Here is a 27,888-nt window from a genome sequence, read left to right on the forward strand (position 1 = left end):
AAAACAAGCAATTTTAAGGTTTTACTCTTACGACTTCCTAAAACGGATAGCACAGTCGTGTTTAGAACAAAATGCTGATACTTAATTTTTGATATGGGAAAACTTTTTTCTTATAAATAAAATTTAATTTTACATAAAGGACGATTTATAAGGTCTTACCTTACATCTAAAAATTTTCTCTTTGCTCTTTTTTATCAGTGTATTTCTCATGCAATTTCAGGTAAAATCTCTCCAGTTTAGGTGAACCATTCCTAATTCTCACAATATGTGGCACAGCATCTTTAGTTCATTCCAGCGTAGTGAGTTGCAAAAAATTATTTTAAAAGAAATTAAATTTTATAGCAGTTTCTATTCCCTTGACTGCTTAGAGAACATATTTTTCTCCTTGAATGACGAAAGAAAAAAAGAAGAAAATGCACAAATGGCAATAGACCAGGTTGTAAGTGCGGGTGTGTAGCTGTGTGGAGAAGTCCTTCCAGTATGGCAATTGGCATCAAAAAGCAAATTGTTTGTCAACTATGAAGAATAAAAAAAAAGGTTGCTAATTCTACGAATTTCAAGAATTCCGCATTCACCGTATTTATCTAATTGAGTAAATTCTGCGCGATCCCAAAAAAAGTGCGATGAGATGAAGGAGATGATGCGATTTGCTCTCAAGTATGTAATCGCGCGTCAGAATGGCTCTGGGAATTGAAGTGCATTCCATTATGCCAAAGTGGCATAAGTGTCGATTGTTTGAGGCGCTAAAGTTCATGGGGGTATGTCGCGCGAGGGGATTTTTTCGCCACTTGGTCAGTTTGTGTGTGTCTCTCTCTCGAAGATGGCCTCCCAGATTGTAGAATGGTGATCATTGTCACCATGAATGTCTCATCCAACTGCCACCCAATGGTTTTGCCTACATAGGAGAAATGGATGAGCTGCAGTGTAAAGAGAAAAATAGAAGGCACATACTCAGCGCGAATACAATACACAAGGCACCACGTAAAGTAGCTATCGGTATGTGTTAAAGCACAATTTTTCATAATCTTCCCTTCCCTCTAATGTTCATTCCCCAATATATAAAATATCTACACACAGTACGTTCGCATTCGCTGCACTTGGGACTAGCTCTGAGAGTCTCTCAGCACTGGCACGCTCATGGACAGGCAGAAATCGGAGATATGTTTAGTATCACATCACTGTTCGTAGTGTTCACATCGTGTCTAGAAAAAGTGGGCATTTTTGTACTACATACATTCATGTTTCGGTGGTGAAGATTTAACGAAAGAGAAAGGATTCCGCTGTGGCCGATGTGCCCGTGAGGACGTTTCCTTTGAGGAAATTAAAAAAAAACTCGGACAAGTTTCCCTGTTTTTTTTTTTTTGAGAATGGGAAATTCAAGAGGGGTGATGAAATAAAGGATCATACACTCCGTCAAGTGTTATGCAAGAAGATTGTCTTACCTTCTAAAAAGAGACACTCTTTCGACGGAATATCCCTCATGGTAGAAGTTAGTTTGTGCTCAGCCGTCGTGAGAGGACAATTAAGTGAAAGGTGTGCTGGGAAAAAGGTTTTTTTTTGAGAAGAGAACATTGGTGAATGAAATTCAGTGGAAGAATTAAATGGGAGACAGGGATTGCGATTGGGGCTTCCTACGAAGTTACTCAACATTGTGCCGTGGAGTTTGAAAATAATATCCAATTCCTTGGGTGAAAAGCACAAAATAATTCCAGACATCGTCAGTTGGTGGTTTTTTCAGATGAAACTTAACACTCGGAACGTGTGATTTCCTCACTCGAGTGTTGTAACTTGGCAAATAGACATTCGCGTCTCTTCTCTCCTTGTTTCATGTGAAAACTCACTGCATTTTCCTTCACGTGCTGGCAAAAAAAAGACACAAAATCATCTTCAATGTATTTTTAGTGTAACATCAAATTTTCCTAATCACACAGCATTTGTTCCTCCTAAATTTAATATTTGCACTGTGTGCGGAGAAATTGTGTTTGAGGTTTTTCGCGTTTTAGTGAAAAATCTCCGTTACTTTGACCTCCGAAAGTTCCACACATGAATTTTTGGGGCAATCCGTGCAGATTCTGCATGAAATACATTTTCTCATGATAGTTTTTTTTTGAGTGGAATGTGTTGAAATTTGTTGATTAGAAATAGAAAAAAAAATCAGAACAAGTGGTAATGCTGATAAATGGATTTCATCGTAGTTGTGGAACGAGGAGTCCGGTGTTGTTGAACTTTATTCAAGTGATTTAATGAAAAATTAATTTTCCTACAATACTGTCTACGGTATCACTGAGTATCGATTAGATTCTCAGCACTTGTGCCACTTTCGAAGAATTTTCTGCTATCTGAACCAAGCAGAAAAAGAGAGTGAGAAATTTTCCCCGTGAAATTGCACAAAACTATGGATTTAAAGTGACTGTGAACTGTGTGAGGGGTTGAATTTTTTTTATTTATAAAAAAGGACACAGAGCTCATTGAAGCATCTAGTGGCATATTTGGAATAACAATTCATCCAATAAAATATATATGGTGTGTTATTTTATGTTGTTGGAAAAAATAGTTCCTGCAAACTGGATTGGTTTACACTGCATCGTAACCGAATGTGACATTATAAAAAATAAATGGGTACAATGAGGCCAAATAAATACGATGTAAGTTTTCCACTCAATTGCTTCTCTATCTCTGTAAAGGCTGGTGCAAAAATTATGGAATCAAGTTTTTCCGTGAAAATACATAAATGTGATATCGTATACTTACAGTTTGTAATAAATATGATTTGTTTTTGATTTTTACTTAAAGTCAATACAAAGTATTTTATAAAGTGGATAAACTGTTATACGTAGTTCAATGTCCAGACAAATATTAAACTCTTTTAAATTCTTTAAAAAAAAATATGGTCTTACAGGCTATTACATACCTATGTATGTATATTACCGACTAAAGGTCTTCTTAATCTATAGCGGAAATAACATAGATCGGCTACATATTTTTCTAAATAATAAATTATATTTTATTTTAATATTTTATTTATTAAAAACAAATATTTTATATGAATTTTTTTAATGATTCATTGAACTATCAAGATTTAGTGATAGTTTGCTATTTAGGTTTTAATTATATTAATTACTTTGGTGGAAAACTACAAAATACCTTAAATAAAAGCCTTGGCCGATATTTGTTTATCGCGAGAATAAACTACATAAAATCTCTTTTCGTTTGCGATAACTTACTGGGAACAAATACACCAGTTCAAGTTAGTTTCCTTTATTTATTACCGCATTTATTTAGTTTTAACTTTATTTTACTATTAAAAATATATGATGTACTCAATACTAAAATTTTGGCTCATGAAAACTTTATTCTGTAATATCAACACCAGCAGTGTTTTAATCATTAATTTTTTTACAAAAAAAATGTGTTTTGTGTTTATCTCTTCCACTCTGTCTGGGGAATATTGAAGATTTGTAATCATTCATTTTTTTGCTGGCTATTTGGGAATTTCATACTATCGCGGATTATTCAATAACAATTCAGCAATTACCAGCCATAATCAAATCAATATTACATATATAAATATGATTCGAATTGCAGCAAAAAAGAAACGTCTCAAAAGACATATATCAGCGTGAAACAAAAAGGAGTAAAAAGAGTACATATTACTCCAATAACAGCAAGTAAATTGTAACAATTAACTAGATTACTCGTTAACACGCGACACAGCATTAATTAATTATGACATCACAAAATTACCTTGTAAATAATTACGTATAGAGGAATAACTTTAAGTGCTTGGGTGGTATGAAGTCCTCCGACCTATACGTACAATTACCAACATATTTTACTTAATTAATTGCATTAAAGTTTTCATTAGTGCTATCTACCGTTTCGCTGTTTTTATAAATGTCTATAAATTGTATTTTAGGTAATCGGACGTTTAGTAGAACGAAAAAAAAAGTCTTCTAGAGTCAAGATTGGTGTCGGGCGCCTCTATAATAATGAGAAGACACGATAGCGGCGGTGTTTTAACAAAATGATTATGATGACGAGATAAAAGTACGCTCTCGTGGATTATTAAATTGTCCGAGAGACACTTTTTTTTACAATTTAAAACCTATGGCTCCTAATAGGTGACACGAAGGAGGTACCATCGTCGATGGCCATCTTTTTCTCAGAATTGTCGTCAATGGAATGTTTCGCAAGTAATAATTAATCAATGATATCGCACACAGAGAAAACATTGATATCTTTGCAAAAGTTTTGTAGGGAATAAAAAAACGAATCTCGCCAAGGTGGCTCCTTCCCATTTTTCTTCAACCGGCCTAATCAGTCAAAATACTGGTAACAAGACAGAAAAGAATTTACAGAGACAGTCAACCAAACATTACGAGACAATGCGAAAAAAATCGCATTGCTATCGATGAAATTTTGCGACGGAATTCAATTTTTTCCCAATGATAATTCACACATTATTTTACAAATGTATTGAATGTCAACACGACCGCATGTCCACTTTATACAGGTATACACTCTAATTTCGCATATACATAGCACGCGAAACGAGACTGATAATAAGTAAATAATTGACTTCTATCGCGATCTCTGTATAAATATCATATATAAATTCTTTTTATTATTGTATATATGCCTTTGCTTGCTCTTGCTGATTAAATTTCCTTTCGATTTTCCTTTTGTAAATATAACGCAAATTTCCTCGTACAAATAGATTTTGAAAGTTTTCATTTGTTTATTCGCTACTCCAAAAACCTATCTTAACACTATCTACAACAACATTTAGAAATTATTTTTGAAGTAGGTAGCTATATTTAAAGTTGCCGTCAAAGTTTCCAATATTTGCTAAACTGTTAAAATACAATTTGTTTCAGATCAAATGAACTATATGTTGGTGTACTGAGAAATATAATTTGTTAATTTAACAAATTTTGGATTATTTTGTCCCAATATTCAAATTTTTAGTCTCTCATTGTCATCAATATTTATTTTATTCAATGCGTTTAACACCCTTATTGGTATTTAATTGAATTCAAAGACTAAACCATTTATGTTGTATCAAATCAAATTTGGGTCAAATTGATTAAATCACCACTGACATTGCGAAATACCCTTGAAGATCCCCAAATATGTATATAGTTATCTCTAAACGTTCAGATTTTTGATACGATAATAAGAGGGTATTTTCAAGCTTAATGAAAAGTATTATATAGCTTTCACTGAATGTAACAAAGAATACATGAGCTTACTTTTATTTTTAAATCACTTCATGACACAATTATTTTGTGTCTTCTTATAATAAAAAAAAAAGTATTTTCTTATGTTCCCTTTTTTGTTTTTATTAGAATAAATCAAAAGTCTAGTCCATTTTGGGATAATATTGTAATGAATTAAAAAAAAACAATAATACCCAGCAAGATGTATATAAATAGTAAGATTGGAATGTTTTAAAACGTTTGTTTTAAATTAATTTAAATATAAAACAAAAAAAGAATAAACAAAAATCTTACATTTGTTCAACACTTAATTTACCAAAAGATAGTTGAAACATTTAAAGTATTTTGTCGCCATATCAAGTGTTGACTCAATTCCTACTTATGGATGGAATATTGTTTGAAATATTTGCAAGTTTTACTTTATCGATGTGTGCTGGACGGTAAGTTATTGATAAGAGAAGAACAAGGGATAAGATTCGCAGTAGGAATTGCAAATAAGCTATTATAGCCTACACAAGTACATTGAATACTCTGTGTAATACACGTGATGAATACCACTAGATTAAGCAGTAAACAATAATATAGTCTCACAGTGTGGAATGTTGAGTAATAAGCATTTAAGTAGCTAATCCCTCGTGGTTTAAGTGAAATTGGTATTCTAAAAGGGTAGTATTACTTTTGATTTTACTCAAGCACGCCAGTGAGATGTTCTTAAGCCGTTGAGAATGTTTATATTAAAAGTATATAAGATACGGAAACAAATTTCAACAACTTATTCCACTAGTTTTATAACAATGTAACATTTACCAACAGTTGCTGAAAGGGAAAATATTTGCTCTCAAGTGTGCAAAAAAACATTCTTCAATATTGTCGCAAAGTTCACACTAGCACGATGCACAGGAATAATAGCAAGCAGACTCTGCTATAGTATTTGCTGGCAACAAGTGCTAAATTCTCTTACTTTATAAGCAAGAATACCACTAAAAGTACCTATACTCACTTTTCTCCCCATACTTTACTCTCTTTCTTTCTCTCATTCTCTGCCTCAGCAGAAATTAATTCTCAATCTTTGTTCTATTTGTTCTGTAGTTTAGAAATAAAAGTCGTTTTTTTTAAAATTATTTAGATAAAAGAGTTGAAAAATCAATAAAAATTAAATTCACAGCATGATCTTATTCCTTATACAAGATTTTCTTTATATTCCATCAAATGCGCGACTCACCAAGAGAACTGCGAAATTCCAGTAGGATGATCATTTGCATATTAGCTAGATTTTTACGACATTTTAAATGATTCTACCAATTTACAAATTCCTCGTCGATTTATTTTCTCCATTGAATACAAAATGTTTCATTTAAGAAATAAAATACGCTTAAAAAATCAATTTAATTTCTGAGAAAAGTAATTTTGCGTTCTATAGAGATTTTGGTAAATAATATTTGAAATTCTGTCTCATACCTGAATTTTATGAGAATTTTAATGAATTTCCAAGGCACGCGTGCTATTTGGGGAGATTTCCGCTCAAATGAGGTGACGCCTCTTGAAATCTGAATAGACAGACATGGTGTGAATAAAACTAATATGTATGTTGAGGTTATATGCTATGTATGTACTATATATATAGGGCACCCTTCTGCGCCAGTGAAACCTTCAATATTGGAATTTCTAATATTTGTCATAATATTATAGTGAAACCTTTCCAATTGAGGCGGAGAATGTTATCAATAAAATGGCTATTGATGACTTACTCATATCATAAAATCACAGAGCTCTCTTGTATGTGAAGTGGTATAAAAGAACTTTATCTTCACGAAAACAGAGTTAAGGGTGGAATAAGTCACTGCTTATCTATGCGCGTTAATCGCCACCACAAGAGATTTTTATCCCAGTATGGTATTCTGAGAGTGTATATAGGAATGTTTTTTTTTCATAGATATAAAGTTTTAAAAGTGAGATGAAACACACCCAAAGTGGTTGCAGTAAATAAATACCTACTATTTCTAAGCGGACAATTGTCAATAAAACACAAGGCAATATTATGTATATTTATTCATATTTTACTTTAGTGTGAGATGCATGAGCTAGCGATTTAATATGGTGGTATATCGATTTCTTAGATTTTAATCATCATTCATTCACAGTGTGAGTTCGTCTCTCCTGGAACAGTCTGTTTGTCGAGATCGTATTAAGATAGGCGATGGAAGCCCCCGGAGAATTACAAAGGCAAATATAGTTTGGGATACGGTGGAGGACAAAAAAGAAAACTTAAACCAAAAAAAATACTCCGTGTTTAATCGCAATTACAGCTGCCTCTGGGTGCTTTACACCGAGCTTATCGCCTTCCCGTATCATCAACAGATCTCAAATAGTATATATACACATATGATGTGAATAAAAGAGTCAATTGCACCTTTAATTCCTCCCAGACGCACATGATTTATGTTCGATGATAGGAGATGTACAATATATTTATGGGCATGTGAGCAAATCTCACAGTAATCTGCTCTAAGTAATGCATTTTATTGCACATACCTACCCAACATATCTTTCTACATGCAATTCCGCGATGAATATGCAAAAACAATGGATAAACTTATAAAATGTTGGCGCTTTTGAGAGCAAACTCCGTATGAGATGGGTGAATGAGACAAGGAGGAATTTGCTCCTGCTTCTGTTCCCTATATGTATTCCGATAATTTGTATGTCTGTCATGAGCAACACCACACAATATTTTACTTTAAAATACAAATTCGTGATCAACTTGTTATGCTACTTAGATAATACATATGTATATGGGGTGGAATGAAGTTAAATGTGGCGTAGTAAAATGTCTTCTCTTTTTTCTTCCTCAGGTTACCACAGTTTACCGTCTATGCGAAGATTTTGTGCCTCCTGATGGTGAGTTATGGATCAACTGAAAGCACTATAAAACAACAATTTTGCATCTTCAATGACCAAAGAAATTCATTCATCATTCAAGATGAAATAATTAACATAAATTATATACAATGGCATTTGGACATACAACAAGACTTTAATACATTTTATAGCTAACACGATGAACTTTATGACACATATTATGTGGAATGTCAATTAATTTAACACTTCACTCAATCATTGCCTCTATTTCTTTATTATGCATCTCTTTACCTCTGTTTATCGACTTTGACGATACGCAATGTCTCTGGAATTTATATTGTTTATTATATCAATAACATTATCATTAAAAAGTCTTTAAAAGCAGCTTGATTTCACCAAATGCTGGCGTTTGAATATGTGATATAAAGAGATACCATCAATTAATTTCCACAATGTACAACATTAAATTACAAATTGTGTACACATTTTGATTTTTTTTTCTTACTTCTAAATTCTTTTTGTATGAGTGGAAATTTACACATCACATTTCGTTCAAGGCTTCAATATTTTGTGTTTTGCTCGATCAACATCCTCAATTAACGTTTTGATAATCGTTTATATTGATTTCCATTGAAACTTGTTGATTTTTATGAAAAACTTTCATTCCAAATTTGTCTGGTTATTTCCGAAAGCATTAGGAATAAACAAAATTTAGAGTGTAATCATCAGTTATTTTTTACTTTTTTTTTACGCAGAGTGCTAATATAAAGCGTATACGCAAAATATTTAAAATTCTTTTTGATTGCGGAACTTAGTTTTCTTACGAAATATTTAAATAAACTTTAATAAATATGTCTAGACAGTTATATTTACTAAAGTAATTTAAAAAAAAATCCCAGGCTTTTTTTTTAATTAATGTTTAATAAAAAATGTTATTGGAAAACAATAATGAAAAGAAAGAAAAGAGTGAAGGAGGTAGCGTCAATTGACACTACCTTTGCTTCCTATATGTACAAACAAGGCTTTCTTAAGTTATTTGTTTTAGCAAAAGGCCTTTCATTTTGATAAAATATGATTATCATATTTCAAATAATAATTTGATTATGAAAGATGAAAAAATACCCTGGAAATGAAAGGTTAAATATAAAGGTTTACGCAACAACCATGGCGCCATTTGATGTCATTTGAAAATACGTGTATATACGGAATTCATCCCATCTTAATTTATTACCCAACGATTTGTCATTTTGTATTGATAATGCACAGGTAAAACCTTTATTTTTTTCTCATTTTAACATACATGCGCATAGGCAAGAGCTTCATGTGAATTTTGTTAGTCAGATTAATCAGACACGTGGTTATTTTTTTGAAAAGATAAGTAAATTCTAAAAATTGTGAGTTTTGTAAAAAAAAGGCCATGCGTGACTTGAGCTTTTAGTGTGTAAAGCCTTTCTCACTGAACTCTTTTTACCTTTATTTATCGGTCTGTTTATTGTTGATATTGATGGTGATTTAATAATCTCACAAACGTACGTTTTATTGAGTTTTCTGTGATAAAATCAAGCGTAATTCTCGTGGCTATTAATAACTTTTTAGAGACATTTTTACAACCTCCTCCCTTTTCACCTTGTCTACCACAGACTCTCCAGATGATTGCACACATTTTTCATAGATTTCAATTGCACAGTTTTATGACATTATTGAGCATCGTAGCTCTATAGTAAAGATCTCTCACTAGTAGTAGGTATATATTTTCGCGCCATTATATCACTTCTTGCAAGAATGATTTTTATTATCGATTCAATTAACACAACTCTAATGTTTATTGCTCTATTTTTTTATCGCTATTTCACAAAGATGAAAATTTTTCCTTGCTACACCAATAAAATGACAACGCCATTTGCTAACATTCCTTATAGAGGCTAATAAGACTTTTTGTTTTCCTATACGACAAATAACCATTAAGTGTTGAAGAAATATCATTAAATTTTTGCCACACGTGCACATTGTTTAGTAAAGGTAGCACAAAAATAATTTTCAGAAAATGATTAATTGTTCGGAATTTTTTGGCAAAGTGTAGATACATAAATTTAAAAAATAATTTATTTGACTATAAATTTTATTCTTAACTAGATATATAGATATATCTATGTATTTAACTTTTCGCAAGAACCAATCAGTAGGAGACATATTTCACGAATTAATTAGGATACAAACTTCTAAGGCATTTATTTTATTATACCAACCAATATTAAATTTAAAACTTCTTCAATTTAATATTAATGCTCTTTAATAAAAAAAAGCCAATAAAAATTTGCCGCAACTGAATGCCATGTTATTAATAATAAAATTCAATGTAAAATAAATTTAATATTTATATTAATAAAATGGCTATTCACGTGCAATAATTTCACGAGAATTACGAAGTTGCAAAAGAAGGTGAGAAAGAATTAGTTGGAAACTGTTACGATCGGCATTTTCGATTCACAAGAAAATATTACATTTTATTCGGTGTTGCAATAAAGAACATATTAATTTGTTACTTTTTATTAATGTGGAAATATCTCTCTTTCGCAGGTGGTGATGGGAGCATTAAGTACAACTTTAGACACAACCTTGATATCGGGATGCTCAGGCAAAGCCATACAAATGGACAGTGCCGGACGTGTTTTTGCTTCCGACCAGCATCGTAAGTGTATTAATTGCCATTCAATTGCCATTTTGTACTCATATTAATGTTTATTCGCAAACCTCAAGGCAATGAGTGCTTAACACTGCCATTAATCCTTACACAATGTTAAGATATTCAATGGTGCGGTGTGCCTCGAACATCACAGAAAAGAGGACGGGGAATAATGTTCAAGGAGGAATTTCACCTCTTTCTCACATGAGAGAGTTCCTTAAATAATTGTTATTTAAAAATCATTATTTTGTGTAGTTCGGAGTGTAGTTTTTTTTTTTCAAGTAAACATAACCAGTTCGTTGGTCAGAAGAACTATGGACTTTCGTGTTTAAACAGTGAGACAAACCGTGACAGATTTGTGTATTTAGTACCAAACAAAATATTGGAAATATGTAAAATTCCATTGGGTGTTATGAAGAATCTGTTCTTTCATTCGTTAGGAATGTCAATTTAATTTTTTATCCAATCATCTTGATTTTTTCGGTACTTTTGATATAGTTTTTTAGCTCGAGTATTAAAATAAAATTTCACTCATTTCCTTGAAGTCACTTCTGCGTGAGAATGAATTTTAGGTGCGTAATAATTAAATTTACTGACTTATAATTTATTTTTAAAAAAAATCTTTAAATTTGAAGGTTAGCATAGAGCTAATTTAAAAAAAAAAACTCCTACCTGTCTTTACTAGTTTAGTGCTGAAGATTTCAGTGAATGACCACTTGAAGTTATAGATAAGTCCAAGTCAAAGTTTTGGGTCATTTCCATTCGAATTTATCTATATATTGGACTTTCAATAGATTTTTCAGCATTCTTTTGAGTGGATCTTCAATATTGAGGGTCTGCTATTCTTGAGTTGCATTTCATCTTATTATTTTTACAAGTATATACTAAAGTGGAACGAGGAGATTAAATGTATTTTTTCGTATCATTTAACGTAATTCCTTCCACGAACAGCAATATTCTCACAAATTCTTCAATTCGAGGAAGAGGAGGATGAAGAGAATTCGTAATCAATTATAGGGTTAAAATGAGGGTGGTCCTTTTTGTGCGTCGGACAGCGAAACAGATAGAAATTTTGACGAGATATGATTATTTTTGGGGCAAAGAATTCTCCAAAAATTGGTCCTGGATTTTTGTTGTTCTTTTGCAATCATTCGCCAAATGTTGTCGCGTTTGATTTTTAGTTATCTATTTTTGGCAAATTGACTTGTTGCACTTTTCTCGGGTGGCCTCCCGAATTTGCTCAGAAAACAGATTTCGTGCGAAAGAAGAGGAACGGTTCAAACAAAAAAGACAATCTCCATGGCTCTTGCTAATATCTGAGCCGCCTTCTAATTAAAATGTTCATAAAGACGTTAACAGACACATTACAAAAAAAATATAAAGAAAAATACATAAATAAGGCTTTTTCACCAAACATCACACAAATTAGAACAATATTAAATATACACGTATGTATGTGCATACATATTTCACATTTTAAAGGTGTCTACTGCAGACTACAAGGTATAAATAAAATTGATGGGAAATACACTTACAAAGGCCCGTCAAAGCATAAAGTGGAACCTCTGCGATTTCATTCAACAATTTTAAAATGGAATATGATAAAAAAGAAGAATGAATTACTTTTAAACAAGTTCAATGTAGTGTAGAGATAAGAAAAAATGTTCAATCGCTCCTCGCTCACATCACCCTTTTAAATGTTGAATTGATTTTATTTTATGTTGAAGGGTACACAGGAAATATCGTTTCTCTTCATCCATGACTGGATGTGTAATAAATGTTTACTTTTATGCAATCGAAAATTCTGATGCAAAGGATTATGCTTCTATGAGAGGAGACGAAAAAATAAGTCTATTTACATACTTACCTATTTTTTTCAATGTAAAATATTTGAAAAAAAAAAGAAATATAATTCATAGATTCAGTAGAAAAATTCCGAATAATTTCATTATATATGACGCGCTGCCTTTCATCTTCCTTGGCAAGGATATACCCTTCAAGATTTGGTCTTTCCAAGAAGAATAGAGAAATAGATGTAGAGAAATATTGAGTTAAATTTTTAGAGTTTAGAGTCACACACGAGTATTACATCTGCACACAATATTGAATGAACTAATAAAGTTTTCGCACCTGTAACACATTCGGTCTACACAAATTGCTTGCAAGTTTATGGTTTTAATGCCGTGTGAGATGGTGCTAATGGCAATAAAATACTTAAAAGTAAAGGTTGAGAGAAAAAAAATACTTTCGATTTTTCCCTTGGACATGAGCGTACATACGGAAAAATAGTTTGATCAGTATAACATAAAAACCAAGCAAATAAAATGGAGGGAAGAGTAAATGAAAAGGTGTGAATCTCTATGATGGATATGTGTTAAAATGTGACTTTTTTTCAAGAAAGTTTTCAAATATCATTTGCTAATGCTGCATATTAGGCATTAAGTGGAATGCATACTTCAGCAGGAAATAAAAAAAAATGACTGTTCAATTTGAAATCATTGAGTTGTTATTTAGTGAAAAATAATGCCTCTCATACTCTCAAACATATGTATATTATTTGAAGCACGATGAAAAGCGTGAAAAACGCAGAAATAGCAATCCCGAAAAGTGTCCGTTGATTGAATTTCCGTATAACTCGAGGTGTTATGTTTAGTTACACGTGACAGAAAGAGAATAAAAATTTCTCACCAGAGAAACTTTATACCGGAGCATCTTATCTTACTTTTGGACTGTGCAAAATTACTTGCCCTGAGGGGCATTTCCTAAAAAAAGACGGTGAGGGAAGGTAAAAAAAAATATTTCAGCTTTCACAAAAATGGGCACTGAACTAACATCGGCGGAGGTGAGGGAAAAAATGGCGACACGTAAATCAAACACAATTCTGAACGAAAAGAAAACAATTCAAAATCGCCATGGGATATCATAAAGCCTTGTTCACTTTAGGTACAAACTAAATTGAATTGTAGAAGGTATATTATGTGGAGCCTGCATGTCACTCTCTCACTCGTTTTATACAAAAAATGCATGTACCAAATACTTACATGGTTATAATTTATGTGCATACATAGGCACATTAGCATCGTTTAAAAGTGCAAGAAGACATACAATCTTTCATGAGAAATCAATTTGGCTGGGTTTTTTTTTTCATTTTGTCAATGCAATTTTTAATTCCTTATTTCATATCATAGAGTTAATCTATTATAATGAATTAGGCGATTTGTGCTGCATATGAAGAATGAATTGAAGTGGAAGAGAGAAATGGGAACCGGAAAAAATAACTCTTATCCGTGCAATAAATTTGAATTTGCAAATTAGGGAAGGGTTGTGAAATTCAATGGGTGGCTTTTCAGGGGATTAAATCCTATTATTGTTTGACAGAGAAAAGGTGGATTAAGGGAATACCTTCGCACTTCCTGCGTTTTACAAGGGCATGACACATTCCTTGAATGAATTATTCTTTTTTTTGGATATTTTAATGTGCTTTACACAGAGTAACAAAATTTTGTCTAAAATTTTGCTCTCTGTAATACTGTGAAATTGTTTTTTTTTAATTATTTTCGAGACATTTATTTTATTAATTTAACATAAGAACAAAATTCAAACTTTATTAACGTATTAAATTGGATTTAAAGGCATAATTATGGTGTTGGCAATAAAGTAGTATATCAATTCCTAATTGAAATCGTCAAGTCGTTGATCTTTTGTCATAAATTTCAAGAATATTACCATAAAATTAAGGAGAAGTGAATTTTATATAGACTCTACGCTGTAGAGTTTTAATCCTCAAATATTTATGAATATGATAATAATAAATAGAATATTGTGACTGCCAATGAACTTAGCGCCACTGCGATTTTTCGGCGCTATATTCTGCGAATACATGATTACCTCCAACTTACCGATCTTTTATGTGCGGGAGAAGGTTCACAAAAAAATATTCCATAAATTTTCACACGACACTTATTAGATTTCTCAGAAGTCTTGGGTTATTTTCTTGGCAATATTTATTTCGACTTTAAAAAAAACCTCACTCTGTTCATGGGTATCTCGACCGATATTGGCACTTCCGATGTGAGAGTTGAGAGAGGTAGATAATGATAATAAAAAAAAGTAAAAAAAAAAAGATTGGTAGTCTCCATGGTGGTGTATGAAAATAATATAATACACCTCAGTCTAACCTCTCGTTATATTTTTAAGTGATGATCTTCTTTGAACACTTTAAGCGTCTGTCTTTAAGTTAAGACCATATTGATGTCTATATATCTTGTGAAGGTGTGGCAGGTTGTGCGTATGATTCTTTTTACACTTTTGAGCATATGTTTAAGATTATTTCATCAGAAGAGCATTTAATATTTTTATAGGTGCTATAATTTATATTAAATATGTAGAAGAAATTTTCCTGTTCACACGTACTGGCTTTGCTGCAATACTGTGTGATGTTGCCATGTGAAATAATTTGTAATTGAGACGTTAAGGGTGAGAAAATAAATTAGGAGGAAAAAAATAAAATTTCATTTGGTACAGGCATTTAAAATGAAGTTATGTATTTGGCCCATTAATTCCTTGTAATATGTACCATGTTGAGATATTGAAAAAGATAGACGTATCATCTTTCATCAATAGTTTTAAAAATGACTCAACAATATAAAATCCATTTGAAATTGCATAGATCAGTGAACATCTCATACCTGAGACTTGATCGTAGGTGTTACCACCATGATTCTCATCTGGCCACTTACAAACCATATATATTTATGGTATACCAGAAGGTTAAGCGGTGTTTTAGAGTATGTATTATCTTTTGGGGCAAGAAAAATTGTAATATCTCTATTAGATAGGTATATGAATACATATGTATATGGCTAAACGTGTTGAATCCCATATTACAACATTGGTGCTAGAGAAAGCCGCTTAATTCATGATCATATTGCTCAATAATGTCTCTATTTAATTAAATTTCTATTTTAAAGTGTTATCTGTATTTATATGCATGATGCTCACATTATATATTGCAATTCTATGGCAACTAACACGGTGTGGTTTTTTGTAGATATGGTAAGGTGACGAAGTTGCAATAGATGATCGAGCAAAATGTCTTCGTTGCATGTAAATATAAACGCATTAAATACAATAATGAGCCCGGCGACCTTTTGGCACATTAAATGATACCTCTCCCACTTTACTCAAGTGAAAGAAACTGGTTTGGTCGTTCAAAAAACTTAAAGTGATGTGAATAAAATTTGCTAAGCAGAACTAAAATTGGACCATATGATTATGAAAGCTAAAACTGGCAATGGAATTTGTGTAATCTAATCCAACTCTCTCAATTAGGCCGCTCTATATCTTTATACTAATAACTTTTTTCATTCGTTTAGTGTTAGTTTTTTTTCTATAATTTATCGGTTATAATTTTTGAAAATCGAATTAATTTTTTTAAGAATTGTTTAAAACCTAGAAGATGATAAATGTAAAGTATGTTGATCGAATAGAATTTTTACATATAGATATACCTACGTACTGAAATATTCCATAAAATCCCGGTTATTATGATAATCTCGTTTTTTTCTGGAAAGATAATCGAGTAATTGTAGTGTTATGCTCTTCGCAGCCTTATAACACCATGCGGAATCAACCAATAAAGCATAATAAGGTAGAGAAATCAATAAGAAAAACAACCACACCGTGTATGAGATGACATCTTCAAAGTCATCGCATGCCCGGTGGCAGGCAGATACTGAAATGAAAGGGCTTTGACTGCTTTGGCTGCTGCTGTGTTTTTCTTAAGTGTATTTGCATATTTGAAAGGTAAAGTGTTGCCAAAAGGTTTACCCCATTAAGCAATTTATCCACCTATCCATCAAGTTTGCCGAGAGCGCGCAAAAGGTGCACCTCTTGCGCGATAGTAACAATACCATTGCGGTTCATGAAGTTCAATTGGTGCAATTGTTGAAAATAGTCTTGTAAAATTATTTATACACCCACTATATGAAACAAAAGATCTCTATCGCTGCATATATGACAGGTTGTCTCATGTCACTTCAAAGGCCTGTGTTCACTTAAAATTACTAAGATGATCGGTATCTACAAAAGAAGGTGCATATCTGTATAATGTACATAATATAAAACAATGTTTTCTCAGCATATCTCTCCTTCTCCCTCCCTCGTTCACTTGAAAAATATCATACCTCTTACTACCTATGACATATAGTGCGATGCACAATAAGTGATTGACTTCCCTTCTTTTGGTACCTCTTATATACCGATGGAGGAAAGAGTCGATTAAACGGATTGAATTTTTAGTGCTTCTCTCTTTATTTACATTATAATATTTCTTCTCAGAGATTTTGTTTAGTCTCCATCGTGGTATAATGGAAAGAGCAGAACGAAAACAAAAAGTGGAATGTCGTCTGGCCTAGTTTAAAGTTTATTGACACCCGTGTATTATATATATTAAGAATATGTAGCTCTCAAATTTTTTAATCCCAAAATATATTTATAACAATCACCATACGATATCGAATGGGCTAACGTCGATGGGGCCTTTTTTTATCAAAGGCATTCCATCATCATTTTTTGATATAAAAACTTCCGCGTTTAGATACATTCCTGTCGTTCCTTTTGTCGTCTCCACAATTACTTTGCTCAAGGTATTACTCCTACCTTACTGGTTTGTGTGGTATTGAGGAATGAAAAAAGAGTCATGTGCCTATCAATTATCATTTTCAGCTTCAACTTGTACGGTGATGATGAGTATATAATGTTAGTAAGTCCTTTCATAATAGATGTGAGAAGAGTTTTTTCTTTCGAAAAAATTTCTCAGACGATATATCAAAATGTTGTTGTAATCCTGTCAGTAAATCTGTCTTAGCTGTCGGTTCGACTCACTTTTTCTAGCGCCTTTCTTCGGGCCACAGTCAACAAAAGTGAAGCAAACAATTAATCACTTTTAATCCGTCGTAAGCTATAAGTTAAAGTGTCATAAGTTGGGGTACCATTTCATTAATTGTTAATTCCATCCAGTTGAAGGGATATATTATATGAAATATTTTATGTCACAAAAATGTTTATATAAATTTCAATCTATTCAAATTTTAGGCCTATGTAGTATCTCACGAAATTTTACTATTTGCCGCTCTCATGAATATTTAACATAAATCACACTGATATTTTATTGGTAATCTGATACAGTATTAATGAGGCCACCAGGCCAAGTAAATAAGAGGTTTTAGATTTTAATTTTTAATTCAATTAAAACAACAAAGAATTAAGAATCTTTTATCTTTAAATTTAGTCGATATTTCTTAACGAACAATTTTAATTGATCTTAATGATAAAAATGATTAAATAAATCATTGACTATGTGTTTAACTTGATTGAAAATACGAATTTTATCCGAATCATAGCATTATATTTTCCGCAACGTACAATGCTGCTTATTGGTGATGTCCAGACAAAAACTGTCGAGTACCTAATCCCCCTATAATCCCATCATAAATGTCCACAATGGCAAATGAGATTTACTTCCTAAGACCCCACAATTTGACAAAATTTTCAAAAGAAATCTTCAAATGGCATTATGTATTGTACATATTTTGTACATAGGAAGGTATTTCGAATGTGAATGCTACTCTACGGTAAATATCTCCTACTAACAGATGGCTAGAAAAGAATAATGCACATAGTCTTTTTTTTTGTCCATACAGACATCCTCTCCTTTACCGGTGAGTCAATCCCTCCTGTACCTCAAAAAGTTAATACCGAAAAAAGAGATGTCACAGGGATAGTGTGAATAGTCGTGGCATAGTGTGTGGATTTTGCCGGAGGTGTGATTTTTTTTGCACATTAAAAACCACATTCAGCCGAAAATTGCATATAATTTTTCGGCGGGCAAATTGAAATTTAATTTACGTGGTGAATCACGCAATGTTTGGCTGCGAACGCCACGGTTGGGGCCTTTCGTGGCGCTGAGGGAATGTGTTCATTTGAATGTGCAAATGCTAAATTACTGACTTTATTGTATAGTATACCTTGTTGCCGTGCTCAAGGATCCAAATTCAACAGTCACACATATCACATGGGTGAAAGAAGCGTGCAGAGAGGTAAAAAAAGAACATAGATTTCTCTTTTACCTCGACACAGCACGTTGAAAAGTATTCTTCAGCATTGCTCGCATCTCTCTGTTGGTGTTCCATCACAATGAAATCTTCCGTTTACGTCTGCATTATTTTTTTTTTCGCTCCATTCTTTGCTTTTTCTGGTGAAATTGTGGCAAAAATGTGTAAAATCAAAAATAGTGATCCGGAGAGTAATAGGATTTAATGGATTTTTCTTCTCAATTTCCTGCCACCACACTGTTTACTCATCGTGTGCAAACTTCCTCAATTTCCGTGTCACAATTGGCGTTCGGAAAAAGCTCCACTTGAGATACGAATATTGCACACAGCTCAAGTATATGTATCCTTATGTATATATAAATTCTATATGTATTTATGTATGTAGGTGTATTATATACTCACCTAAAGGCAAAACCAATTCTCTGAATCATTCAACATTTTTTTGGTCATATATTGGTATTTCAACCCTTTACCTTTCACTCTGCTGTACATCTGACCATAGCTCTATGCAAGAATTTTTGACGATGCTTACTAGACTGGATGTTTACATAAACCTTTTCGGTATCATATTACAGTAGGTGGTCAAAATCTCACGCTTTTTCGAAACCTTTCCTCCTTCAGTTATTCAAACCATCTTTTTTCATCTCTCTTCTATTAACTTAACTTATTCATGCACACCATTAGAAATATATTCATTTTATCTACATAAGATGCTCTGTTTATGTATGCAAGTAACAAAAGTCCAGTTGTGGCTGCATACAGAGATGTTCTGTAAAATATGATTCATTCCATTAAACGTGCATCTTTTCCAATAAGATTCTTAATGGATGCAATACAACTTTAAAAAAAAATCTTATCATTTACTAACATTAGCTAAAAATGCTGTTGTTTGGCAACATTAAATTGCTCATTTTATGCAACATTCAATTTAAATTAAACTACAGAAAAATTAGATTTTTTGTTGAAAATTTCTTTTTAAGAGTTCGCTATTTCTAAGAACAAGCGTGTAGAAGATCTCTTACATAACATGTGATGCTAGGATCATGTTGGCACTCTGCTTTTAGCTTACGATTTGGAGAGATATATACCTACCTGTCCCTGGTAACTTGAATGCAATAATAAAATCTTCGTGTAACGCATGTTTCTTCTATTGAAATCATTAAGTCTTTAACATTTTCTTCAACGGTCTAAATTAACATCTTTCCACTGGAACACCTATTAAACTTCTAATGGGACCTACTGGAATATCCCAAATTTATAAAAATGTCTCACAACCAAACATTCTTCTCTGTTGAAAAAAAAAGTCATCTAAAATGATATTTAATGTCACGCAATGTTTCAATGTACCGTATCGGACCATCACGTGAATGCACGAAAATATAATAAAAAACACAAAAATTGTCAAATGCAGACGCATAGTTTTCTTTTTCAATTATTAATAGTTTAATGAAATATTTCGAGAACATTTACTTAATTAACTAATCAATTACCTACACATTAAATTTTAGAAGAAAAAAGGAGAAAAGATTGAAAAGCGATGAGGTAAATGAAGAAAAATCGTGTTAGATTGTTTGAATATCGTGTATCTCTTCTTACCGTTTTCGTTAAAGAAGTGAACTTATTATAAGGTATCCAAATTCCTTTATTTATTCCCCTCTTTCAAGAATTGCCGTATAGGTGAATATTTATGAGTGTTCTCAGAAGACGCTCAAAGACAACACGGTTGAGATTGTTTGGTCAAACACTTAGCAAAATATGTAGTATCTTCTTCTTTTTTTATGAAGAACTTCATGTGAGTTCTCCTACTTATTGTTGTTATTATTTATTACATAAAATCTCACACCACACATTTCGTTGATCTGAACGTCAAAACACTAATTAACACGCCTCATGTTATATATCACAAATTTTTGTGAGTTAATGAGAAAAATAAACCCCAATTATCTGACTGTAAATTGTACCAGGATTCTACACAATTATTACCTAATTATAGTTTTTTTTGAGCTCGCACTTCAGCAAGAATATTTTTTTTGTCATGGGAAAATATCACTGAATGCCTAAAATATTCACTGAATAAATGTAATTTTGATAGTCTTTTTTTATTTGTATATTTTCAGAAAAAGTAACCCTTACATCCCACATAGTCACCTCAAAACATGGAAATATAACTACCCATATAACTCTATACTTCAAAGAGCAACAAAAATTCATTTGCTTCAGCAAAAGATGGAAATTAGTAGGATTGGTAAGCACTACTATGAATTTATTTTTTCACATATTTACTGAAAAAGCTGAGAGAAAAAAACATGATTTTTTTTATTATGTTTTTAATTTAGATTTTTTTTTATTTTATCAAAAGAACAATAATCGATTAAATGTGAAGAAAAATTGTTAAATCGCATGTCCTGGAAAATTCATAAAGAAAACCGTAAATGCAGAACTTAAATTCCTTATCTATGAGGGTTATACTATCTCCTTCATTCAACTTCCATAAAGATTCGAATTTATCTCACGGTGCCATTCAAGATACTAAATATCGCGAAATATCATGTATTTCTGATAACTAATATTTTCTCTTGCTACTAAGGTGATAATCAAAGTGTCTGATAGTGAAATTTTCCGCTATTGTAGAGTGATGATATAAAATAGATAGATAGTGATACGAAGGGGGACTGTTCATTCATACAGACATAATTTACATCAGCGTCTCAGATATAAATTGTCCAAGACGTAGAATTAAATATCAGTTACATTTGATATTTCCGGTTCTTCAACACACGTGGAATGTCACTTCCAAGATAATCTAAATTTTATTATCACTTCTGGTGCTACAAGTTTTATCTTGAATTTTCGATAAGATTTGACTCTTTTTTTTTCTCTCTCACTAAAAGAGTAAATTTACTTTCTAAATGTTTCCTAGATGTGAATGATGGAAAAAAGGTATAAAAAGCGGGTACTTAAAGGCTTTGCAAAATAATTGATTTTCTTCACTTCTTAGCTGTGTTTTTTTTTTATTCTAAAACTTTATTACTTTCTGTTCTACTTCTCAAACACTGTTTTTTGTTATCTTTCTCCCCTGTGCTATAGAGGTGAATATACCCATTTAAATTTAATGTTTCCAAGAAAAATATTTTGAAAAAAAATGTAGGTATATTACCACATAATCGCATAGTCACCCTTCCGATTCCAGTGGAGCGATTTTTCACTTTATCGGAGGATTTACACAACGTGGTGGGTATTAAAGAAAAACGGTGTCAACTGGAGGCAAATTCCTCGGCGATTGTCTCATCAATAGATTTACAATCACAATTCATTTTTAGTATCAAACCATTGAGCAAAAAAAGGTGATGTATGGAAGAAAACAATACAGAAGATTTATTGCATACATTCTTTTGGTTAAGAGGCCCCTCATTCAGCTTCTGGCACTAATATCAATTGGAGGTGACATTCCATTGATTTTTTTTTCATCAACTCAACCGTGGTGTCTGATAGAGGTCTGGCAAGCAGAAAAGGGGCTTGTTTGGTGAAATGGTGATTTTTTCATTATCACTTTTCTATTGAAATGTTATCTGCCTCGAACTGGATTCTATGGGTAATCTCACGCGGTTTGGCAAATACCAATAATAAAATTTTATTATTTGTACTATTTCACGAGGAATTAGAATGGTTATTTGAACGTAATTCTTTTACCAAGAAAATCTTAATCTTTACTTTTTTGCAAAAGAGCTTGTGTTGTATTTGAAAATTCATTATAGACACTGCTGTATGTAAATTAATATACAAAAGCAATGAAGCATTAAGCACGGTGGCACAGAAATTAAATATTTGCTTCTAATTTGAATGATGGATATGCAAAAACCATGTATTCCACGTGATATTTGTTGGGACAAATTGGGAGAGAACTTTACTTCTTACCATCACCAGGAGTGGCATTAAGAATGGCATATTTGTTTGCTACATTAATATAACGGAGACATTTCCACCAATGTTGTTGAATATTGCGAAAATTGTATAATCTTCATTTTGGTTTAAGAATTTCTTTCTTTTTTTTATATTTTGCTAGCAAAATTCAATCACACATAGAATGATTAATCACAATGATTACGAAATTAATTATACCTACTTTTATGTATTCTGATAGAGCTTTTTCATGTTTCTTTGAGAAAATGATAAATTTAAATTTGTTTTTAAATTTTCTACGAATTTTTTCTCTCTCACAATCAGTGTAATAATTTTTAATTAATTTAAAATTTAATAATGTAGAATTTTGTTTTCTCTAACATCTGACCTCAATACACCATTTGCAATCTTGCTTTATCTTTGCAGAAAAAGAAGCGCGACAAACGCTGCTACTTCCAGGAGACAATGAAAAATGGCAATTTTCAATACCAATCAATTATCGATGGAAACAAATTTATAGGTTTTCGCAAAAACGGTAAACCCATTCACTATGATGTGGAGCCGAAGAATCTAGATGCCAATTGCCTATCATTCCTTAAGCTCGATAATAAGAGTAGTGCCAATGGGAATATAATTTCTCATTGGGAAATGCTTGATGATGCGAGAGCAGATCATGGCATGAGCCATTCCAAGACTAACAACAACAAACGAAAGCAGCTGAGGCGCCAAGAGGGACATAGGCCACGGGTGAATCAGATAAAGCACAACCAAAATAAGGATACGGGCAGGTTTGAGAAGAAGGTAGTAAGGTATTCAGCACACGAAGCAACATCAAGCATTCCACTGGATCCGTTGCCCAGTGTACGATCGCTGGACACGCGAAGGGGTAGTGATGTGACGGAGAAGAGGCATGGACGACGGAAGGAGTTGCATCGTCACCTCAAACATCACCCTCATTCCGAACAGGAGAGGACGCACTTTAGTCTTGAGCAATACTCAAGTGACGTCATTAGGTCACTACACAATGATCCCCATCGACATAGTGGCTCGAAGCATGGCCACCGGAAGTTCCATTCAGTTGGTTAGTGCTTGGAGAAGACCTAAACCTCCACCTCTTTCTCTCTCTATCTCTTTTCCCGCCCAATTTTGCATCTCTCTTCCTCAGAAGTACTTAATTATACTTGTTAGTCATTCGTTACAAAAAGCACATTGCTAACTGACCTCTATACTTATTGCAACTCTACTATATACATTTAAATGTAAAATTCGTATTTAGTGACTTTGCATTATTAGGTGTAAAAAAAATAAGGACAAAAAATTAAAGTGCAAGCAATAATAAATTAAAATGAAAATTCTCGAAATGTTGAATTTAATATAATTTTAGTCAAAAACTTTCAATTCTATATACATTTTATAGAAGAATTTAACTCTTGCTGAAAAGAAAGCACTTACTTTAAAATTCAATAAAATCTAAATTATTTTTCAAAAAACTGACCCCCAATATTACTCGCACACAATTCAACAAATTTATTGTCGAATAAAATTTATCTAATAGAATAAAATGTCCTCTTTGATGGTTTTATTTTTAAAATCAATTATTAAAAAAAATATGATGTCATTTCAGTTCAAATTGTGCATGTATTCACCTTGAACGTGAATGTTTTTCGGAAACGAAAATTTAAGAAAAACACACAAACAAAAAAATTTTGTTGAATAAAGTTGATAATTTTATTCACAAACATTTAAACAGTATTATAAAATGCATAGATTGATGCTGATCATCATTAAAGGAAATGAGAGATATTTTATTCTTCACGGCACAAAATATCTCTTTCACTTTCTTCTCTGTAATATAGTGAAAACAAAACTTAACCATTTAATTAAAAAAAAAATGACAAAAGTCATGATAAATCCTCTTTATATATTTAGGGAAACTTTCGCTCAATATTTTCACATTGTCGAGAAATTACAATTAAAAAAAATTTATTGAAATTTGCTAATTTTTAAAAATTTCATTCTTATGTGTACCTAGAACTTTGTATAAAAAATCATATATATATTTACTTAATAAGCGCATTTTGTGGAGTTAATTCCATGAAAATTATTATGCATTAATGAAAATAGCATTGGAACACACATTGTGTCTGATATGCAGGAAATATGTAAGGATGAGATAAAATATGAATGAAAAAGAAAAATTAGAAAAGTGAAAGAAAACATACATAATTCTATATGTAAGTGTGCCATGTATTAAATAAGTTTTGTTGTACATTTTTTTAAGTTTAGATAATAGAAAGGATAATAACCTTATATACTGAAAATAGAAAAGCAATTTCTTATAATTTATAATATGTGTAAATAATGTATATTGAAGTTTTATACAATTTAATTTATTCGAAATATTTTTTTATATATTATGTATATTTTAAATTAGAAGAAAAAACAAGAAAATTGGCAGAAATTATAGTTTTGCTTTACAAAAAAAAAAAATTCGCGGAAATAATTTTTTTTTCAATTATTTCAGACATATTTTGTTGATTCTTGTGGAATAGCAAAGATAAGCACAAAAGACGAATTAAATACACTGATGAAGGACCTTTGAGCGTTCAATTCAGATGAATAGTAAAATGTACTGGTAAGTTTCACTTACGGGCTGTGATTCTTCCTTCAGTGATCAGTCTAAGTGTGATATTTGATATAAGTTTGGTGGTGCAAACTCTGGGGGAAGGCTAACTCGCGCATTGGCTGTGATTCGTGGCGCGAGTCATCCTTCCCCAGAGTTTGCACCACCAAACTTATATCAAATATCACACTTAGACTGATCACTGAAGGAAGAATCACAGCCCGTAAGTGAAACTTACCAGTACATTCCCTTTTCTGATTAATCCATACTCTGCAGCTATCTATTAGACTTTGCATTTACATATATTTAACTTGGCCTCTGAAGGAAGAATCACAGCCCGTAAGTGAAACTTACCTTGTACATTCCCTTTTCTCCTTAATCTATACTTTGCAGCTATATATATATATATATATATATATATATTTATATTTTACCGTTATATTTTACTTTGCATTTACATTTATATTTATATACCTTATATATAAGGCGCCCCGCTTCGCGGGGCGCCAAATAGTTAGCGTACTAATTAAACATGCAACTATATATATTTATATTTTACCGTTATATTTTAGTATTCTGCATTTATATTCATATACCTTATATATAAGGCGCCCCGCTTCGCGGGGCGCCTAAGAATTTTCGTGATAATTAAATAAAAAATTAAAACCCTTATATCTCTTGAACGGCTCCATAGATTTTCTTAAATAACCTGTTGTTGGAAAGGTCTTGACCTCAGCTATAACATACTGAAATTTTAACGAAATGCATAGTACAGTTTTTGAGATATTTAGACTTAAAAATTTTAGATATGCAAAATATTGACTTTAGCTCCTCTTGCGGTCATTTCTCGAAATTGCAATGTTCTAGACATTTGTAGGGCTTCACGAAACCTTTCATTTGCGCTTGAGTTGATTAAAATCGGACTTGTAGAACCCGAGATATGACATGCCAACTTTGGAAGGCTATATCTCGAGAACGGCGACATAGATTTTCTTCATTTTTGGCATGGAGCTAGATAATATAGTCAGCTATAACATATTAAAATTTGAAGAAAATGCATAGTGCAGTTTCCGAGATATTCATCGAAAAGTATTCGAAAATTTTGTTTTTGATTTTTGGCCCCCTAGCGGTCACTTTTGAAACTTCGGATCTTCTAAAGAGTTGTAGGGTTTGTTGAGAGCTTTCATTTGAGCCCAAGTTGATCAAAATCGGTCAAGCCGTTCTCGAGTTATAATCGATTTTCGATGAAAAATTGTGACGGTTATATTGGCTAAACGGCTTGACCTATTTTCGAAAATGAGGTATCGTTGGAAAGATCTTGATGGCCCCTACAACATATCAAAATTTCAGACCTCTAGCTATAATAGGGGCTGAGATATAGCGAAAACAAAATTTAGGGGTGTTCCAAAATGGCGGACGGAGGGGTGGGGGGGAGGATTTGACCTCACCATGAGACGACATCTGGTCGATATACTAACTTTGCCGTTGACCGCAAGTCTCTATCTATTACCGTTCTCTTGTAATTTAGCATCAAACTCCGGCCGGACGGACGGACGGCCGGCCGGACGGACGGAAAAATTTTTTTGACATACGTTTTTTGGAATGTGGGGACCCTAATTCGTGCTCATCCCGAGTTTGAGCCCGATCTGACGACTTTGCATTTTAGGTGGTACACAGAAGCTGTGCTATTCTTTTCTTCGAAAGAATCACAGCTAAAAAAAAGAAAAGAAAACAGTATCCAATATAAATTGAAACGAATTGGACCATAAACTCCACATAACATGTAAACGGCCTCAATTTTATTTATTGTACATAATAATTAAAATATAATAATGCAAAATGCCTCAAATATAGCCCTTTTATTAATCAATTTCGAAAGTCATTTAAAATTCTTATTCAAAATTGTTCCATTCAAAAATACATTTTACATAATTAATCCAATTAAAATTGAATAATTATTAATATTTGAGAAAAAATTAAAATTATTAACTTTCCATAAATATGCACACCTTGTGGTGCCATAAACTTTAATGTTTATTACCAGTAACAGGGCAAAATTTGAAGAAAAAATACAAGAAGTAACAATGTAATTTTGTAATCTCTTCAAATACACGACTGAACGTAAAAAATGTACAATTAAAGAAGCGCTTGAAAAAAGAACATAAATCTGCATTTTCGAAAAAATGATCAATAAAACGCAATTCAAACATAAATTTGTATAAAATGTAACTAAACTACAATTTAATAAAAATGCCAAAAAATTAAATTGAAAATGTGAATTTAATTTCGGAAATTATTGTAGACATGAATTTGAAGGATGCATATAGCAGACTCAGTATCAGCATCACTGGAGAAGACGGTGATGCTGATATTGAGTCTGCTAGGACTTACGTAGAAGAGCTACAACATGTGATAAGTCAAGGTGGGTACTCTCAAAATTTTATTTTCAATGTGGACGAAACAGGGCTATTTTGGAAATGAATGCCAAAA

The 27,888-nt window shown here is 32.2% G+C and overlaps 1 protein-coding gene across 2 annotated transcripts; it reads left to right on the plus strand.

Moving 5' to 3' along the window:
- The first annotated feature begins 1,082 nt into the window (after positions 1–1,082).
- LOC129797652 (uncharacterized) lies at positions 1,083–27,671 on the plus strand. Of its 2 annotated transcripts, XR_008751341.1 has the most exons (6): positions 1,083–2,645; positions 8,072–8,117; positions 10,656–10,767; positions 20,993–21,120; positions 23,202–25,397; positions 27,111–27,671. XR_008751341.1 is itself a non-coding variant. In XM_055840432.1 (5 exons), exons 1-5 carry the CDS (start codon positions 1,481–1,483, stop codon positions 23,859–23,861), a joined length of 999 nt encoding a protein of 332 aa, XP_055696407.1. In that variant the 5' UTR covers positions 1,139–1,480; the 3' UTR covers positions 23,862–25,403. The 2 variants fall into 2 exon arrangements, 1 of the variants encoding a protein (XP_055696407.1); XM_055840432.1 differs by lacking the exon at positions 27,111–27,671 and having other exon boundaries at positions 1,139–1,533; positions 23,202–25,403.
- Positions 27,672–27,888: the final 217 nt, after the last annotated feature.

Source organism: Lutzomyia longipalpis, chromosome 1, assembly GCF_024334085.1.
Source record: "Lutzomyia longipalpis isolate SR_M1_2022 chromosome 1, ASM2433408v1".
Classification (NCBI taxonomy): domain Eukaryota; kingdom Metazoa; phylum Arthropoda; class Insecta; order Diptera; family Psychodidae; genus Lutzomyia; species Lutzomyia longipalpis.

Bases quoted from the DNA above. Each gene is read 5' to 3' on its own strand.
- LOC129797652 (XM_055840432.1), top strand. From the start codon at position 1,481: ATGGTAGAAGTTAGTTTGTGCTCAGCCGTCGTGAGAGGACAATTAAGT. The intron at 8,118-10,655 runs GTGAGTTATGGA...TCTCTTTCGCAG, and splicing joins AGATTTTGTGCCTCCTGATG to GTGGTGATGGGAGCATTAAG. The intron at 21,121-23,201 runs GTAAGCACTACT...TTATCTTTGCAG, and splicing joins GATGGAAATTAGTAGGATTG to AAAAAGAAGCGCGACAAACG.